Source organism: Trichosurus vulpecula, chromosome 4, assembly GCF_011100635.1.
Source record: "Trichosurus vulpecula isolate mTriVul1 chromosome 4, mTriVul1.pri, whole genome shotgun sequence".
In the NCBI taxonomy this organism is placed as follows: domain Eukaryota; kingdom Metazoa; phylum Chordata; class Mammalia; order Diprotodontia; family Phalangeridae; genus Trichosurus; species Trichosurus vulpecula.
The window spans coordinates 119296215-119310539 of NC_050576.1; the positions used below are offsets into that span (position 1 = coordinate 119296215).

The following is a 14325-nucleotide window of genomic DNA, read 5'->3' on the forward strand; positions in this document are numbered from 1 at the left end:
ATACTCAGCTTTGCTGGGTAAGTTATTCTTGGTTGCAAACTCAGCTCCTTTGGTCTTCAAAATATAATGTTCCAAGTCCTTTGGTCTTTTAAGGTAGATGATGCTAGCTCTTATGTTATCCTGACTGTAGCTTTACAGTATTTTTTGCCTTGATGCTTGTTGTATTTTCTCCTTAGCCTGGCAGCTTCAAAATTTTAGCTATGATGTTCCTGTAAGTTTTCATCTTGGGATCATTTTCATGTGGTGATTGATGGATTTTTTTTTCTAGTCCTATTTTTACCCTCTCATTCCAGAACTTCAGGGCAATTTTCCTTAATAATTTCTTGTAATATTGTATCTAGACTCTTTTTTAAAATCATAACTTAGAAGTAGTTCAGCAATTCTTATTTTGTCTCTCCTCAATCTATTCTATAGATCACTTGTTTTTCTAATGAGATGTTTCACATTCTTTTCTATTTTTTTCATTATTTGTGTTTATTCCTTGGTGTCTTATAACATCATAGCTCAACCTTTCCCAATTCTAGTTTTTAAGGAGTCATTTTCTTCCTTAAGTTTTTGGATCTCTTTTTCCGGTTGGTTGGCTTTTCATAATTTTGTTGATTTTCTTGGATTGCTCTTATTTTTTTTCCTAATTTTTCCTCAGACTTTCTTATTTGATTTTTGAAGTCCGTCCAAGAACTCTTTTTGGGCTTGTGACCATTTGACATTTTTCTTTGAAGTAGAAGTGACTTTTTTTAACTTCATTATCTTCTTCTGAGTATGAACCCAGATCTTTTCTGTCCCCAAAGTAGCTGTCTATAGTTCTTTCTCCTTTGTTTACTCATTATTATTATCATTTGACACATAGTCAGGTTCTAGTCCCAAGTTGGAGAGGATGTTGCCTCAGGCTTCAGATTTTTCTTACTGTTTTTTTCTGAGCTATGTCTAGGGGCCTGAACTTGGCCACTCCTTTCCACCTTTGAGCCATGGCTAGGGCCCCCAGACACACTGTTCCCCAAATGCTCTGTTCTCTGTGGCTGTAACTTCAGTTCTCCTCTCTGCCCTGGAACTGAAACCAGGAAAGGGACTCTGCTGTCTTGCAAGTGCCTACAGGCAATAAAGTCCTTGCCCCTCTGCTACCACAGTGCTTGCTTCTTCTTGCCCACAGCTGTAGTCCAGATCCCATCTGATCAGCTTCTGTATCTGGCTTCCTGAAACAGTGGAGGTTCCTTCAGCCTTCCTCTGCTCAACTGTCCAACCCTCACACTGTCAGGAGAGGCAAAAGTTCCAGAGACCCAGCTGTCCCCAGGGCTTGTTGTTTGTTGATTTGGGGGAGTCTGCCTAGGTATGTGTGCACTTCAAAGGGCCCTTGAGGGTTCAGTCTTTCCTGAGGTTCTGTCAGGTTGTCCTAGGAGGACAACTGCTTTACCCTGACTTTTATTTATTTCTGCCTCTACATTCACTTTGAGGCAGTATTTTGTCTTGTTCATGGGAGAAATTTGGAAAGCCCAGTATTTCCTGTCTTATTTCATCATCTTCCCAGGATCTTCTCCAGCATAGCAGTTTAAGGTTTGAATAACATCTTCCCCATATTATTTCATTTGAGACTCCCATCCCTGTGAGGTAGGAACTTGTAATAGTATTATCATCTTAATTTTACTGGTGAGAAACTGAGGCTCAAAGCATTTAAGTGATTTGCTTATGGTCACATTTTCAGATGCAGATTTGAACCCGTATCTTCAAGTCCACCATGTTGATAAGGGACCTTTGATCTCTAATAATTTCAGCCAGACTAGGGGAGCATTTTGATAATGACAAAATACATAACTCTGTTTTTGTATGTTTACCTGCACCATCCCATTAACCTCATTTCTCTTCTACCTCCTGCATAAAGAAAGACTAAATCAAGTTTACTGCCAAGGCTAGCAAATAGGCTTGATGTGCCTGGTGTGATTTTTGGTTTATCAATGCTAGGCATTTCTTTAGTAGATCAAAAAGCCTTTCCCTCATACAGCTGGAAATGAAGAACCGAAAACCTCCCATGAATTCTTGATTGGAATTAAGTAAGTTTGAGTTCTTAGTCAACGAGTATAAATGGCTGATTATCAGAGCCTTCTATTTTAGGTTGGAAGAAGAGAGCAGAAAAACACCATTGAAGGCTAGTTTGGGGGGAGGAGAAGGACAGTTAGTTTAGGAGAAATACCTTTTTGATTTTTGATTTTTGTAAACCTTATATTTGAAAACAAAGTATAAAATACGCAACTTTTTTCATAAGTTTCAGACCTCTTATAATATAACATGGTCTTTTTTATTCCTTTCAGGTTTAAACAAACATATACCTTTAAAATTTGTTTGGAGTTGAAATTTACCTAAATATTAAAATTCATGGAAATCATTGCAAAATAAAAGGGGTATATATTCTGATCAGTCTTAACCAAAATCTGTAAAAACCCCTTAGTTTCAATCCAGCCTTTTGTATCCCTAGTAGATGGATAGTAAACTTAGTGCTATCTGGAATCTTAGAATATTGTTGAATATCATTGACTTCTTTTCTTGAGTAGTAACTTCACTGGAGTATGGAGAGACAGAACTCTGTATGGCATATCATTCTCTCTCTATATAAATCATATACAAGAGTGATTAGCTCATTTGTACTCCTTAGGGTCAGGGTAGAAATTGCAAAAAAGCAGTGTAGTGAATAACTTCTTAACAATTAGCTGACCTAAAGTAAGAAGACTAGGCTGCCTCAGAAATATTATGTTCCCCTTTCTTTGAAGGTCAGATAGAGCCTGGATGACTAGTTGTTGGGTGATATTCTAGAGTGGACTTCCAGTTGGATGGATAGATGGAACCTGTAGCCCCAAGGTTCTGAGATGTTATAATGAAATAATACTCTACATAAATGGTAAATCTGGGTTAATGCATGATTTTTCCATTAGAAACTGAACTCAAACTGTATTATTTAGATGACTTATTTGCTATGATACACAGTATCATGTTCATATTGTCCATAATGTACCGTGACGTTATATATACACACACACACTTTTGTTGCTTGCGTTTAAATCCATTTCTGTGTTAACTTACTAAAGCAAAATTTATTTTTAAAAAAATCCACTGTGTGTATCCTTCCAAACACAAGTATTTTTTTCTTCATGTTTACTTGCAAAAAATCATGGCAAATGATACGCTCACTTTATTATACTTTAAAATAACTTCATTTTAATTTTTTCCAGCTCCATCTGTGCATTCCTTATTTCATTCCCTAGTTGGGTACAGTAGAAACAGCACTCCCAGCTCTCCCTCTAATTCTTCATGTGTGTGGGACAAATCATTTGACTCCTTTGGGCTTCTTTGTTGCCTTCTTCAAAGTTAGGGACTTGGATTAGGGGACCTTTAAGTCTCTTCCCAGTTATAAACAAATACTTATCTATGAATTGGTTAGCTTCTCCTTTATCAACACAGGAGAACCATCTAGTGGAATAGGTTGGAAACTGTAGGCTATGCAGTGCAAAGTTTGTTTTCCAGGTTCTAGTGCCATAGGGAAAAGTAAGAATTCTGGTAAAGTTAAGCTTCACTAATTTTGAGAAATCTAATTTTAAATGGCAATTTTATTATTTTCGTGTATCTATAACATCTTAAGGTTAACATTGTTACTAGATATTATTAGTCAACCTATTGTAATGAATATATTTAGCAAAGGGCATGTATGTTTGTGTATGATATTTGTAGAAGTCCTTAAAATGAGTAATATTTCTTTGTAATTTTGCTTTTATCATTTGCTTTAGCAGCACTTTTCCCTATAGTTCAACCCAGCCCTCAGTTGTTATAAATTAGTAGGGACCAAATATGTAAGGTTTTAGTAAAAAAATAATAAGCAGGGTCTTTATCCTTTGGAAATTAATAAATTCAATTAAGATAGTAAAGAAAAGAATTATAAAGATGTTACAGTTATGTATCTTATGTGAATTAAGCATAGGTATTTATATCTTTAAGCATAAATTAGAACTCTGATAAAGCTTCTGGTATTACAGTAAATAACTCCATAATGGCTTGGTTTAAATATTCAGAGGCCAGGATTTTTAAACTGAAATGCCATCCTTTACTTAAACTGTTGTACTTAAATATTGTAACCTCTGTGTTACCCCAGATCATTTCCTTTTCTGAGACGGATTAATAGAGGATCATAGTATCTGGAATACCAGGACACAGTAGGGTCAGTTGTAAGATTCATTTCTAATTCCCAAACATTCTGGTTTTTGTAGGTTTAAGCATAACTATATTAATCATTTTTTTGTCTGAAGAAACAGTGATCATAAATAGGATTTGTTTTTATTTTGTGTTTAACATTTCAGATAATATGATTATATTGAAGAAATAAGAGCTTTATCTTTTATCTTTTTTTTTTTTAAACTATAGGACAATGTTATTAATGGATGATTGTCCAAACCATGATATGGTACTTTAAAACTTTACAAGTGAAACTAAAGAGGTTTTTTTTTTTTAAGAGTTCTAACTTTCACCTTTATTCAATTTAATACAAAGCAGCAAATATTTAATATACATCACCCTTCCCCCAACCCTCAGCTAAGAACCTTGCCTCATATTTTGTAGAAAAGAGGGAGACCATTCTCCAGGAAATCCCTATTTCACCCATTTCTCATCTCATGACTCCTCATGCCCCCTCTTCCCTTCCTACAGAACTGCTTTTTCTTGCCACTTTTATGCGAGATAATTTACCCCATTCTATCTCTCCCTTTCTCCCCCTCTCAATATATTCCTCTCTCATCCCTTAATTTGATTTTATTTTTTTAGATACCATCCCTTCATATTCAACTCACCCTGTGCCTTCTGTCTGTCTGTCTGTCTGTCTGTCTCTCTCTCTCTGTGTATATATGTGTGTGTGTGTGTGTGTGTGTGTATACACATGCACACACATATATATGTATGTGTATTCCCTTCAGCTACCCTAATACTGAGGTCTCATGAATTATATACATCATCTTTCCATGCAGGAATGTAAACAAAACAGTTCCACTTTAGTAAGTCACTTTATGATTTCTCTTTCTTGCTTACCTTTTCATGCTTCTCTTGATTCTTGTGTTTGAAAGTCAGATTTTCTATTCAGCTCTGGTCTTTTCACTGAGAAAGCTTGAAAGTCCTCTATTTTATTGCAAGTCCATATTTTTCCTTGGAGCATGATACTCAGTTTTGATGAGTAGGAGATTCTTGGTTTTATTCCTAGCTCCTTTGACCTCCGGAATATCATATTCCAAACCCTTTGATCCCTTAATGTAGAAGATGCTAGATCTTGTGTTATCCTGATTGTGTTTCCACAATACTCAAATTGTTTCTTTCTGGCTGCTTGCAGTATTTGCTCCTTTATCTGGGAACTCTGGAATTTGGCAACAATGCTCCTAGGAGTTTTCTTTTTGGGATCTTTTTGAGGAGGTGATCGGTGGATTCTTTCAATTTCTGTTTTACCCTCTAGCTCTAGAGTATTAGAGCAGTTATCCTTGATAATTTGTTGAAATATCTATGCTCTTTTTTTGATCATGGCTTTCAGGTAGTCCAATAATTTTTAAATTATCTCTCCTGGATCTCCTGGTTTTTCCAATGAGATATTTCACATTGTCTTCCATTTTTTCATTCCTTTGGTTCTGTTTTATAATGTCTTGATTTCTCACAAAGTCACTAGCTTCTACTTGCTCCAATCTAATTTTCAAGGTAGTATTTTCTTCAGTGGTCTTTTGGACCTCCTTTTCCATTTGGCTAATTCTGCCTTTCAAGGCATTCTTCTCCTCATTGGCTTTTTGGAGCTCTTTTGCCATTTGAGTTAGTCTGTTTTTTAAGGTGTTGTTTTCCTCAGTGTATTTTTCAGTATTTTTTTGGGTCTCCTTTAGCAAGTCATTGACTTGTTTTTAATGGTTTTCTTGCATCCTTCTCATTTCTCTTCCCAATTTTCCCTCTACTTCTCTAACTTGCTTTTCCAAATCCTTTTTGAGCTCTTCCATGGCCTGAGACCAGTTCATGTTTTTCTTGGAGGCTTTTGTTGTAGGCTCTATGACTTTGTTGTCTTCTTCTGGCTGTATGTTTTGGTCTTCTTTGTTACCAAAGAAAGATTCCAAAGTCTGAGTCTGAATATGAGTCTGTTTTCGCTGCCTGTTCATGTTCCCAGCCAACTACTTGACCCTTGAGTTTTTCGTCAGGGTATGACTGCTTGTAGAGGAGGGAGTACTTTGTCCCGAGCTTGAGGGGTTGCACTGTTGTTTTCAGAGGTATTTCTACACAGCAAGCTCTGCCACACCAGTGGCTCCTTTTCCCCCAAGAACCCTCAACCCAGACCATGACTCAGATCTGAGCAGGCTCTGCACTCCCACTGGTATCCACCACTTAATTTCTCCCACCAGGTGGGCCTGAGGCCAGAAGCAGCAGCAGCTGTAGTTCTGTAAGCAGCCTCAGAGATGCACCACTTCCACTGCCCCCGGGTGGTGGCCGAACTGCAAACTCCTTTCTCTCTCTCTCTCTCTCTCTCCCGGCAGTTTTTTCCCACTAACCTTCTCTGTTGTGTTTGGTGTTTGTGGGTTGAGAAGTCTTGTAACTGCCACAGCTCACTGATTCAGGGTGCTAGGGCCTGTTCTGCCCGGCTCCTGGTCTGGTTGGTTCAGGCGCTGCCCACGCTGGGCTCTGCTCTGCTCCCAGCTCTGTGCGCGATAGAGCTTACCTAGTGACCATCCAGGCTGTCCTGGGCTGGAGCCCTGCTTCCCCTCTGCTATTTCGTGGGTTCTGCAGTTCTAGAATTTGTTCAGAGCCATTTTTTATAGGTGTTTGGAGGGTCCTGGGGGAGAGCTTTAGGCCAGTCCCTGCTTTCCAGCCACTATCTTGGCTCAGAGCTTTATCTTTTTAAAAAATTTTCAGAATTCACCTAGAGCATTTTGAAACAGGTCATAATCTAAATTTTGTATTACTTAATATTCATACAATAAGTTCTAGTTGGAAAAAAAATAATTGGATGTGATTGTAAATTGGTGAAATTGCAAGTCTTGTTTATAAAATTGAACCTAAGTCCAGTTTGTTTTGTTTCTTTTTTTCACAGAATTAAAGAATCTTCTGGATGGCAGCAGGTGTTTACAAGTCCCTATTTGGATTGGACTATTGAACGAGTGGCTTTGAATGCAAAAGTGGTTGGAGGTCCACATGGAGACAAAGACAAGATGGTGGCTGTTGCCTCAGATAGTAGTATTATTCTGTGGAGCATTCAAGATGGAGGCAGTGGTAGTGAAATAGGTGGGAAAAACATGTTTGCATTTTAGTAATGAAGATTCTGTGGGAATATCGGGATAGTCACTCAGTTTTCATAAAACCTATGTAAAGGAATTAATAGTTATATAACTAGTTCCCTTAAATAAAAAGGTTAAACCGATATTGCTGCTGTGACAAATAATAATGAGAGATGTCATTCACAGTCTGGAAAATTTTGTCATGATTGCACTATAGTTACTAATTTTTAAGGGAAACTCAGTAATTTTGATAGTTTAAATTTTTTATACAGCGAAAACTAAATAAAAGGAAGCAAGTCTTGCATTTGCAAATGTGATTATTCACTAAATAAAGCATGTTTAGATATAAGACATGAAGGAGATTTTATGACTTGCTTTGTTTGCAAAGACTGACATGGTAGCTCTGCTGTGGGATAGTCCAGTGGTAATTTGTTCATACCCTGTAAAAGAAACCATTTGTTGTTACAAACACTCTTCAGAACCTGACAACACCATCTAGAGAAAATTGCAAAGGTTGGCATATCCATGATAGAGCTATCCCAGAGGCTGAACTCCCTTCAATATTACTTATATAAGACACTGCTGTTGGATTGCTGCTATAAGCAGTATTTTACTGAGAGGGCCCCTTAAGACAGGAACCTGTCATTACTTATACCGTTGTCTTCCCTGTGGATGGCCATCAAGATCGTTGAGCCTAAGAAGGAGTGACACTTTAAATTCCTTGAGACCGTTCAGACTGTCTTCCTTGATTTCCCAGAACCTCATCCTTCTCTGGAGTAATCAATTCTAGTTGTTTCTTGGTTTTTATTATTGCCTCTTTTCATATGACCCATGTTGCTGAATATGGTCAATTTCACACGCCCTGAAAAATTGTTTGGCATCATAATTAAAGCACTAGTTTGTTAAAAACAAAACAAAACCAAAAAAACCCAAAACAAAACAAAACAGGTAACTGATTACAAGTTTAGAATGGTTATCTGTTGGCTTTATTATAGAAATTTTATTTCCTAATGAATGTTGGGCTATCTGATTTCACAGGGTTTTGTTTATCTTTATTTGTTGTTTTATAAAGTGTGAAACATTGCTTTTTTATTGGTGTTCTGGTTTTTTTTGTGTGTTTGGTACAAATTGTTTTCCTGCTAAAATGCCTATTTTCAGTATTGGTAAGAATTTTCAGGATATAATATATATTTGGGGGTGTCTAAGTGGCTCAGTGGATATAGCCAGGCCTGGAGTTAGGAAGACTTGAGTTCAAATTCAGCTTCAGGCACTTGTTTCCCTGGGTGAGTCACTTAAACTCTATTTGCTTCAGTTTCCTCATCTATGAAATGGGCATGATAATAGCACCCACCCTGCCCCTCCCACCGCAGGGTTGTTGAGAAGATCAGTGAACATAATGATTGTAAAGCACTTAGCAAAATGCCTGGCCCCAGAATAATGCTGCATGAATGTTAGCTGTCATCATTATTATAATTATTATGATTAACCGTGTCTCGTATATAAATCTACTCATAGAAACAGACACCTAGATACGAAGACTTATACGCATTTTCTCACACGAAAACATTTGTAGAGAGTTCATTGTGTACTCCGAACTGTGTAGGAAATAAAAAATAAGAAGACATGATCTTGGTCGTCAAATGTGTACCCTTCGTTTTTAAACTAGGCTAGGGCATGAGATATTTGAAGAGATTCCTCGCGTAAGTGACCGTTCAGATATCTAAACACTAACATCTCTAAGTATCTAAACTTAGAATTACAGAATATTAAATGTGGATACCTAGTCAGGTTCCTTCATTTTTGTAAGTGAGAAAACTTGAGTATTAGAGAACAAAAAATCTTGGCTATGGTCACATATCTAGTTTGTGGCAGAGCCTGGGATAGAACTTGAGAGTCGGATATGTGGACTTGATTTCCCTGTGTTGAGTTCAAAATAAGCATCCATTTAAAAATCATTTTTATTGGTTTAAAAAATAAAGGTAGAATAACTTTGAGTCTGAGATACTCATTATAATAATTGTTAGAAGTAAAATCTTGTAAAAGTGAAGTAAATGTATTTCTTTTTAATATTAAAACATTCACCTACCAGCATTTGATTGGCAGTTGTTCTCATGAGTTTTTTTCCCTTTTTTTTTTAAAAGGAGTATTCAGTCTTGGAGTTCCTGTAGATGCTCTCTTCTTCATTGGTAACCAGTTGGTGGCCACAAGTCATACAGGGAAAGTGGGAGTGTGGAATGCTGTAACTCAACACTGGCAGGTAAGTTTAAATTAATGTAGAGTATATTACAAAGGTGAAAGTGAGAACATGACAAAGATTTATAAACAATGCCTACACCTTAGAGGCAGCATGATGCAATGCAAAGTAAAGTACTAGATTAAGAGTCAGAGAACCCAGGTTCAAGTCTTGGTTTCAATACTTGGTTTCAACACTTGTGATCTTGGGTAGGTTGTTTAGGTACCTCTGAGCCTCAGTTTCCTCATCTATAAAATGAGGAACTTGGACTACATGGCCTCTAAGATACCTTTCAGCTCTAAATCTATAACTTAGATTTCTGACATGTTTAGTCCTTGTAGAAAACCAGGTCTGGTTAGTGTTAAGTATTAGGGCAAATGAGTAGTTTCTATTTTGATAGCAACTAGAAACATCTTAACTCTTTCTAAACATGAAAAAATTTGTTATGGTAAGTTATAAGATGAAAAAGAAAAATAGATTCTAAAAGGACTTTTTTTTTAGTATCTTATTTACTAGCATTTTTAAAAATTGCAATCAATTTCTCCTACCACCTGAGATCCTGACAACTCCACACCAGCTTCCTGAGGAGGGATGATAATTATACTTTAGCAATACACTCATGTATAAACTGATAGTTTTTTTTTTGGGGGGTGGGGTTTAGGACACACATGACTTGGGAAAACATCTGACAACAAGAATATATCTATTCCTACATTTCAGACAAGATCTTGGGAAAGAGTTGGGCATTCATGCAGGAAACAATTTTGTAACCCAGCCAGATTAATGTCTTTGTGGCACAATGCAGAGATAGTGTATAATGAAATTTAAGAGTCTGCTTTGCAAATCTCAAGAGGCAGAGCTGACCTAAGGCTGCCTCTTCTGACTGTCACAACACTGGTTGAGTAGGTTCTGATTTGGCCCCTCAGCAATAATCCTATTCATGGATAACATGGAGACAGTAGAAAAAGACAGCCATTGCACTACTGTTCTTTAGATGGGTAACAAAGATTGACCTGATGTATTTGCATCAAATAAAACACTAAGCAAAGAGACACTTTAGGTATACTTTTTCAAAAGCAAGAAGTTCTTTATTAAGTTTTATTTGATAAAGTAGTATCTATAAAACTTAAATGTTGATGAAAGACTTGAAATCTTATGAATAAACTTTTGGGAATAGATTATTTTCTTTCTTGTTTCCCCAGCTTTTTTCATATGCTATCAAGGAAGGTCTCACAAAAGCAGATGAAAATAGAACTATTTAGTTTCGCCAACTGGGTTATTCTAATTAAACTGCTTAAAATAGATGAGCCATTTACTAAACTTCATGGCTAAATAACCCCTTTTATGAAATTTCTATCATAATAACACATGTTTCCTGATTGATTTAAGCCTTAAATTTGGCATTTAGTGGTAATAACACACAAAATTATTATCATACAAGTTCACACAGATGAAAACAGAAACCTAATTTAGTAGGTTAAATCCTAGTGGTTTGTTAGATATCTGATTTTTTTTTTCTAAACAGTTTCCAGAGTTAGCATGTCTACAGTATAGGGTCATCTTATTTATCATAAGGTATTTTAAAGATATTACCAGAGTCGTGCAGTTTACAGTACTTAGCAATTGAATAATAATAGCTGACATTAACAGAGTACCTAAAGGTTTCCAAAGTGCTTTGCATTCATTATCTTGCATGGATTTAATCTTAACCATTTGAATTATTTCATTGGTATTGTTATCCCCATTTTACAGATGAGAAAATTATAACTTTGAGATGGGATTTAACCATGTCTGTCTGATTCCAAGTCTAGTGCTCTTTCACTGTAACACACAACAAATATTTTTTAAGTCCTTTCCAGGTACAAATGATGGGATAAACCTAATTTCCTTAGTTTTATAGTTAGTTATATAGATAGTCAAGCTAACATAGGCAATGATGTCACCATATGGGGTAAACTGAATCTGGAATTTTCATTGTTCACAATTGAATTGATTGACCCTCCAGACTTTATAGCTTTAGAAATGTAACATTTAACCATAAATCTTTAAGTAGGTAGCCAGCCCATGTTATTAACTTACTTTGAAGGAGGCTTCATAAAATACATAGGTAACATTAAAAGTGTATCTGGTAAGCAGTTAAGCAGAGTAAACTCAGAGAAGAGAAAAAAACCCAACAAAATCTTTCCCACAAATTTCGATATAGATTAAAAACAGTTGCAGACACGTGATGAATGATTGGAATTTTTTTCAGTGAAGCTTGATTCATTCATAAAAAGCTAAATGTGGCTCTGAAAACCAGTGGAACAATCAAGAAGTACTTGTTTCAAGTAATGGGTGATAATTTTCAGCCATTTCTCTTTGCTAACATAATAAATTAATATTTAATCAATATTTTCCCTCTAATATAAATTATAGAGGTAGGAGCTTTAAAAGTTCTTGGAAAATATTAGGTAAGTGAGTTAAGTCGGATTTTAAGTTAACAAATCTGTGCTCCTATAACAAAGATACTTGTGCAGGTTTGATACCCTGCTTTATTAGTTTTTTTTGGCATGTTATTAGCCTTTCCAAAGTATATTTTGAAGCTTCTTTTCTTTAGCTGAGTCTTAGCTTAGTCTTTATCATGACCATACCTTCTTGAACAACTTATCTTTGGCTTCTACATTCACCATAGCGTTGGGTCTTAAAGGAAGTAATTTTCTTAATTGGGATATGATTGAATGGGCATTGTCATAAAATTAAGAAATTCAAAAGCAAAAAAGGTAAATTACAGTTGTACCTAACATCTCATAATCTTGCTGCATTAGGTTCAAGACGTTGTTCCTATTACTAGCTATGACACTGCTGGATCATTCCTGCTGTTGGGTTGTAACAATGGATCCATATATTATATAGGTAAGTGTGTAATCATACCTAAAAAAAGATAGTTCTAGGTAGCATTTTATTGAATGAAAATAGTCAAATTTTGTTAATACTCTTTCCTTTTTGTTTATGTCATTTTAAATGTTTTCCTTTTTGTAGATATGCAGAAATTTCCTTTGAGAATGAAAGACAATGACCTTCTTGTAACTGAACTTTATCATGATCCTTCAAATGATGCAATTACTGCTCTGAGTGTCTACCTCACACCTAAAACAAGTTAGTACATGGTAGAATATTTGTAATTTCTTGAAGTTCATGTTGGATCATTAAAGACTGTATTTTATTCACTGGTATAGATTGTTTTGTTGGGAACCACAGTTAAGAGAATTTGTAGAGTATTAAGAATTTTAAATTACAGTGACGTTTATGCAAAAGTAAAGCATAACATTATTCTACATATGACCTGGGAAATCAGAAATATTGGTTATGGATCCAAAAAAGCTGCATTAGGGAGTAAGTGAAAATATAAACTTTAACATTATTAAATTGGAGTTATGGAAAGGGGCAGATTATTTGGAAATTTATATTCTCTAATATTTATTAACTTTTCTCATTAAGATTGAATTATTGGAAAAGTGTTTCAGTTTATTAAGGACCCTATAGAGTGAGGTAGAAAAAAAATCAGTTAAAGCATTTGATATTTATCTGTTATCAAAGAAAAATTAGTAAACGGATGTTAATGTGCTCCCAGGGATCTTCACAGTAGGTTTAAATCTGTTATTAATAAGGTAATATATTTTATTAAATTCATTAGAAAAATTATAATTTTGAAATATCAAAAGAGCTAATATCTCAAAGGGTTTGCTCACAAAATGTCTATAGACAAAAATTAGATATAGATCAGTCATTGACCTAGAATGAGAGTTAATTCTATAGTAATCCTTTTAATATGTAGCTACAATCTGATAAAAGGTTTGGGCAGGGTAGGTAAAAGAATGAATTAAAGATGTGAAAAAAAAAATGTTAGTTTTGCCTTGTGGGAGCAAGCAAGGGATATTAAATACCAGGAAGACAGAGAGAGAGCCATCTTCACTTAGTAAGAAAAGGGTCATAAAAGTTGAGGGATCTTAGATGTCATCTACTTCAACTCCTTCATTTTATAGATATGAAAACTGAATCCCAGAGAGCAAATCACTATTTTGCAGTGAGGATTTCAGACATGAGTGATTTGAGAAAAGAAGGGATAAAGAAGTTTTAACATCGCAGAATTCAGAAATCATACCATGTTGTACATTTCGTAATTGCGCCATACTGAAAATGAAGCACATGTAACAAAATATGTTATGTTATGAAATTTATTTTTTTTTTCAATGAGCAAAAATCTGTTTTCTCTCCTTTCCATGATACTATTTCTTTAGGGATTTAGTCATTTGCCCTGTGTTTATTGTTCTTGCCTAGCTCCAAAGTTCAAAATTGGTTTTAAGGCAGTGTTAGTATACCCCCACCTTTACCCCCCACACCCCTACCCAAGGTATCTAGACTGAACTAGGACCTGACCTTTGCCAAATCTTGAAACTTGTATTAGGATAAACTAGGAATGTGGCCAAATCAGTTAGTTTCTTCTGTTATTGTAGTGGTAGACTTTGACACTATCTTTATTGATATGATTCAACTGGCTTTCTTTAGGTGTCAGTGGTAATTGGATTGAGATTGCCTATGGTACAAGTTCTGGAGCTGTAAGAGTAATTGTACAACATCCAGAAACAGTTGGCTCAGGCCCTCAGCTTTTCCAGACATTCACGGTTCACCGAAGTCCTGTTACAAAGATCATGCTCTCAGAGAAGCACCTTGTATCAGGTACAGTGACTTTTTAAATATTTAACATGTTTCTCTACTTTGTTTAAAGATTATTCTGTATGTGACTTCCATGTTTTGAGGAGGAGACTGTCTATATATAGAAAAAGTTTTTGTGTG

General features: G+C 35.6%; 1 protein-coding gene across 3 annotated transcripts in view; it reads left to right on the top strand.

Annotated features, from left to right (window-relative positions):
• Positions 1-14325, top strand: part of KCTD3 (potassium channel tetramerization domain containing 3) — an 81016-nt gene that overhangs the window by 48409 nt on the left and 18282 nt on the right. For all 3 annotated transcript variants that reach the window (XM_036756060.1, XM_036756061.1, XM_036756062.1), the window contains 5 exons: positions 7076-7266; positions 9401-9516; positions 12297-12384; positions 12511-12627; positions 14038-14208. In XM_036756060.1, coding sequence (XP_036611955.1) covers positions 7076-7266; positions 9401-9516; positions 12297-12384; positions 12511-12627; positions 14038-14208 — 683 coding nt within the window. The remainder of the gene's footprint in view (positions 1-7075; positions 7267-9400; positions 9517-12296; positions 12385-12510; positions 12628-14037; positions 14209-14325) is intronic.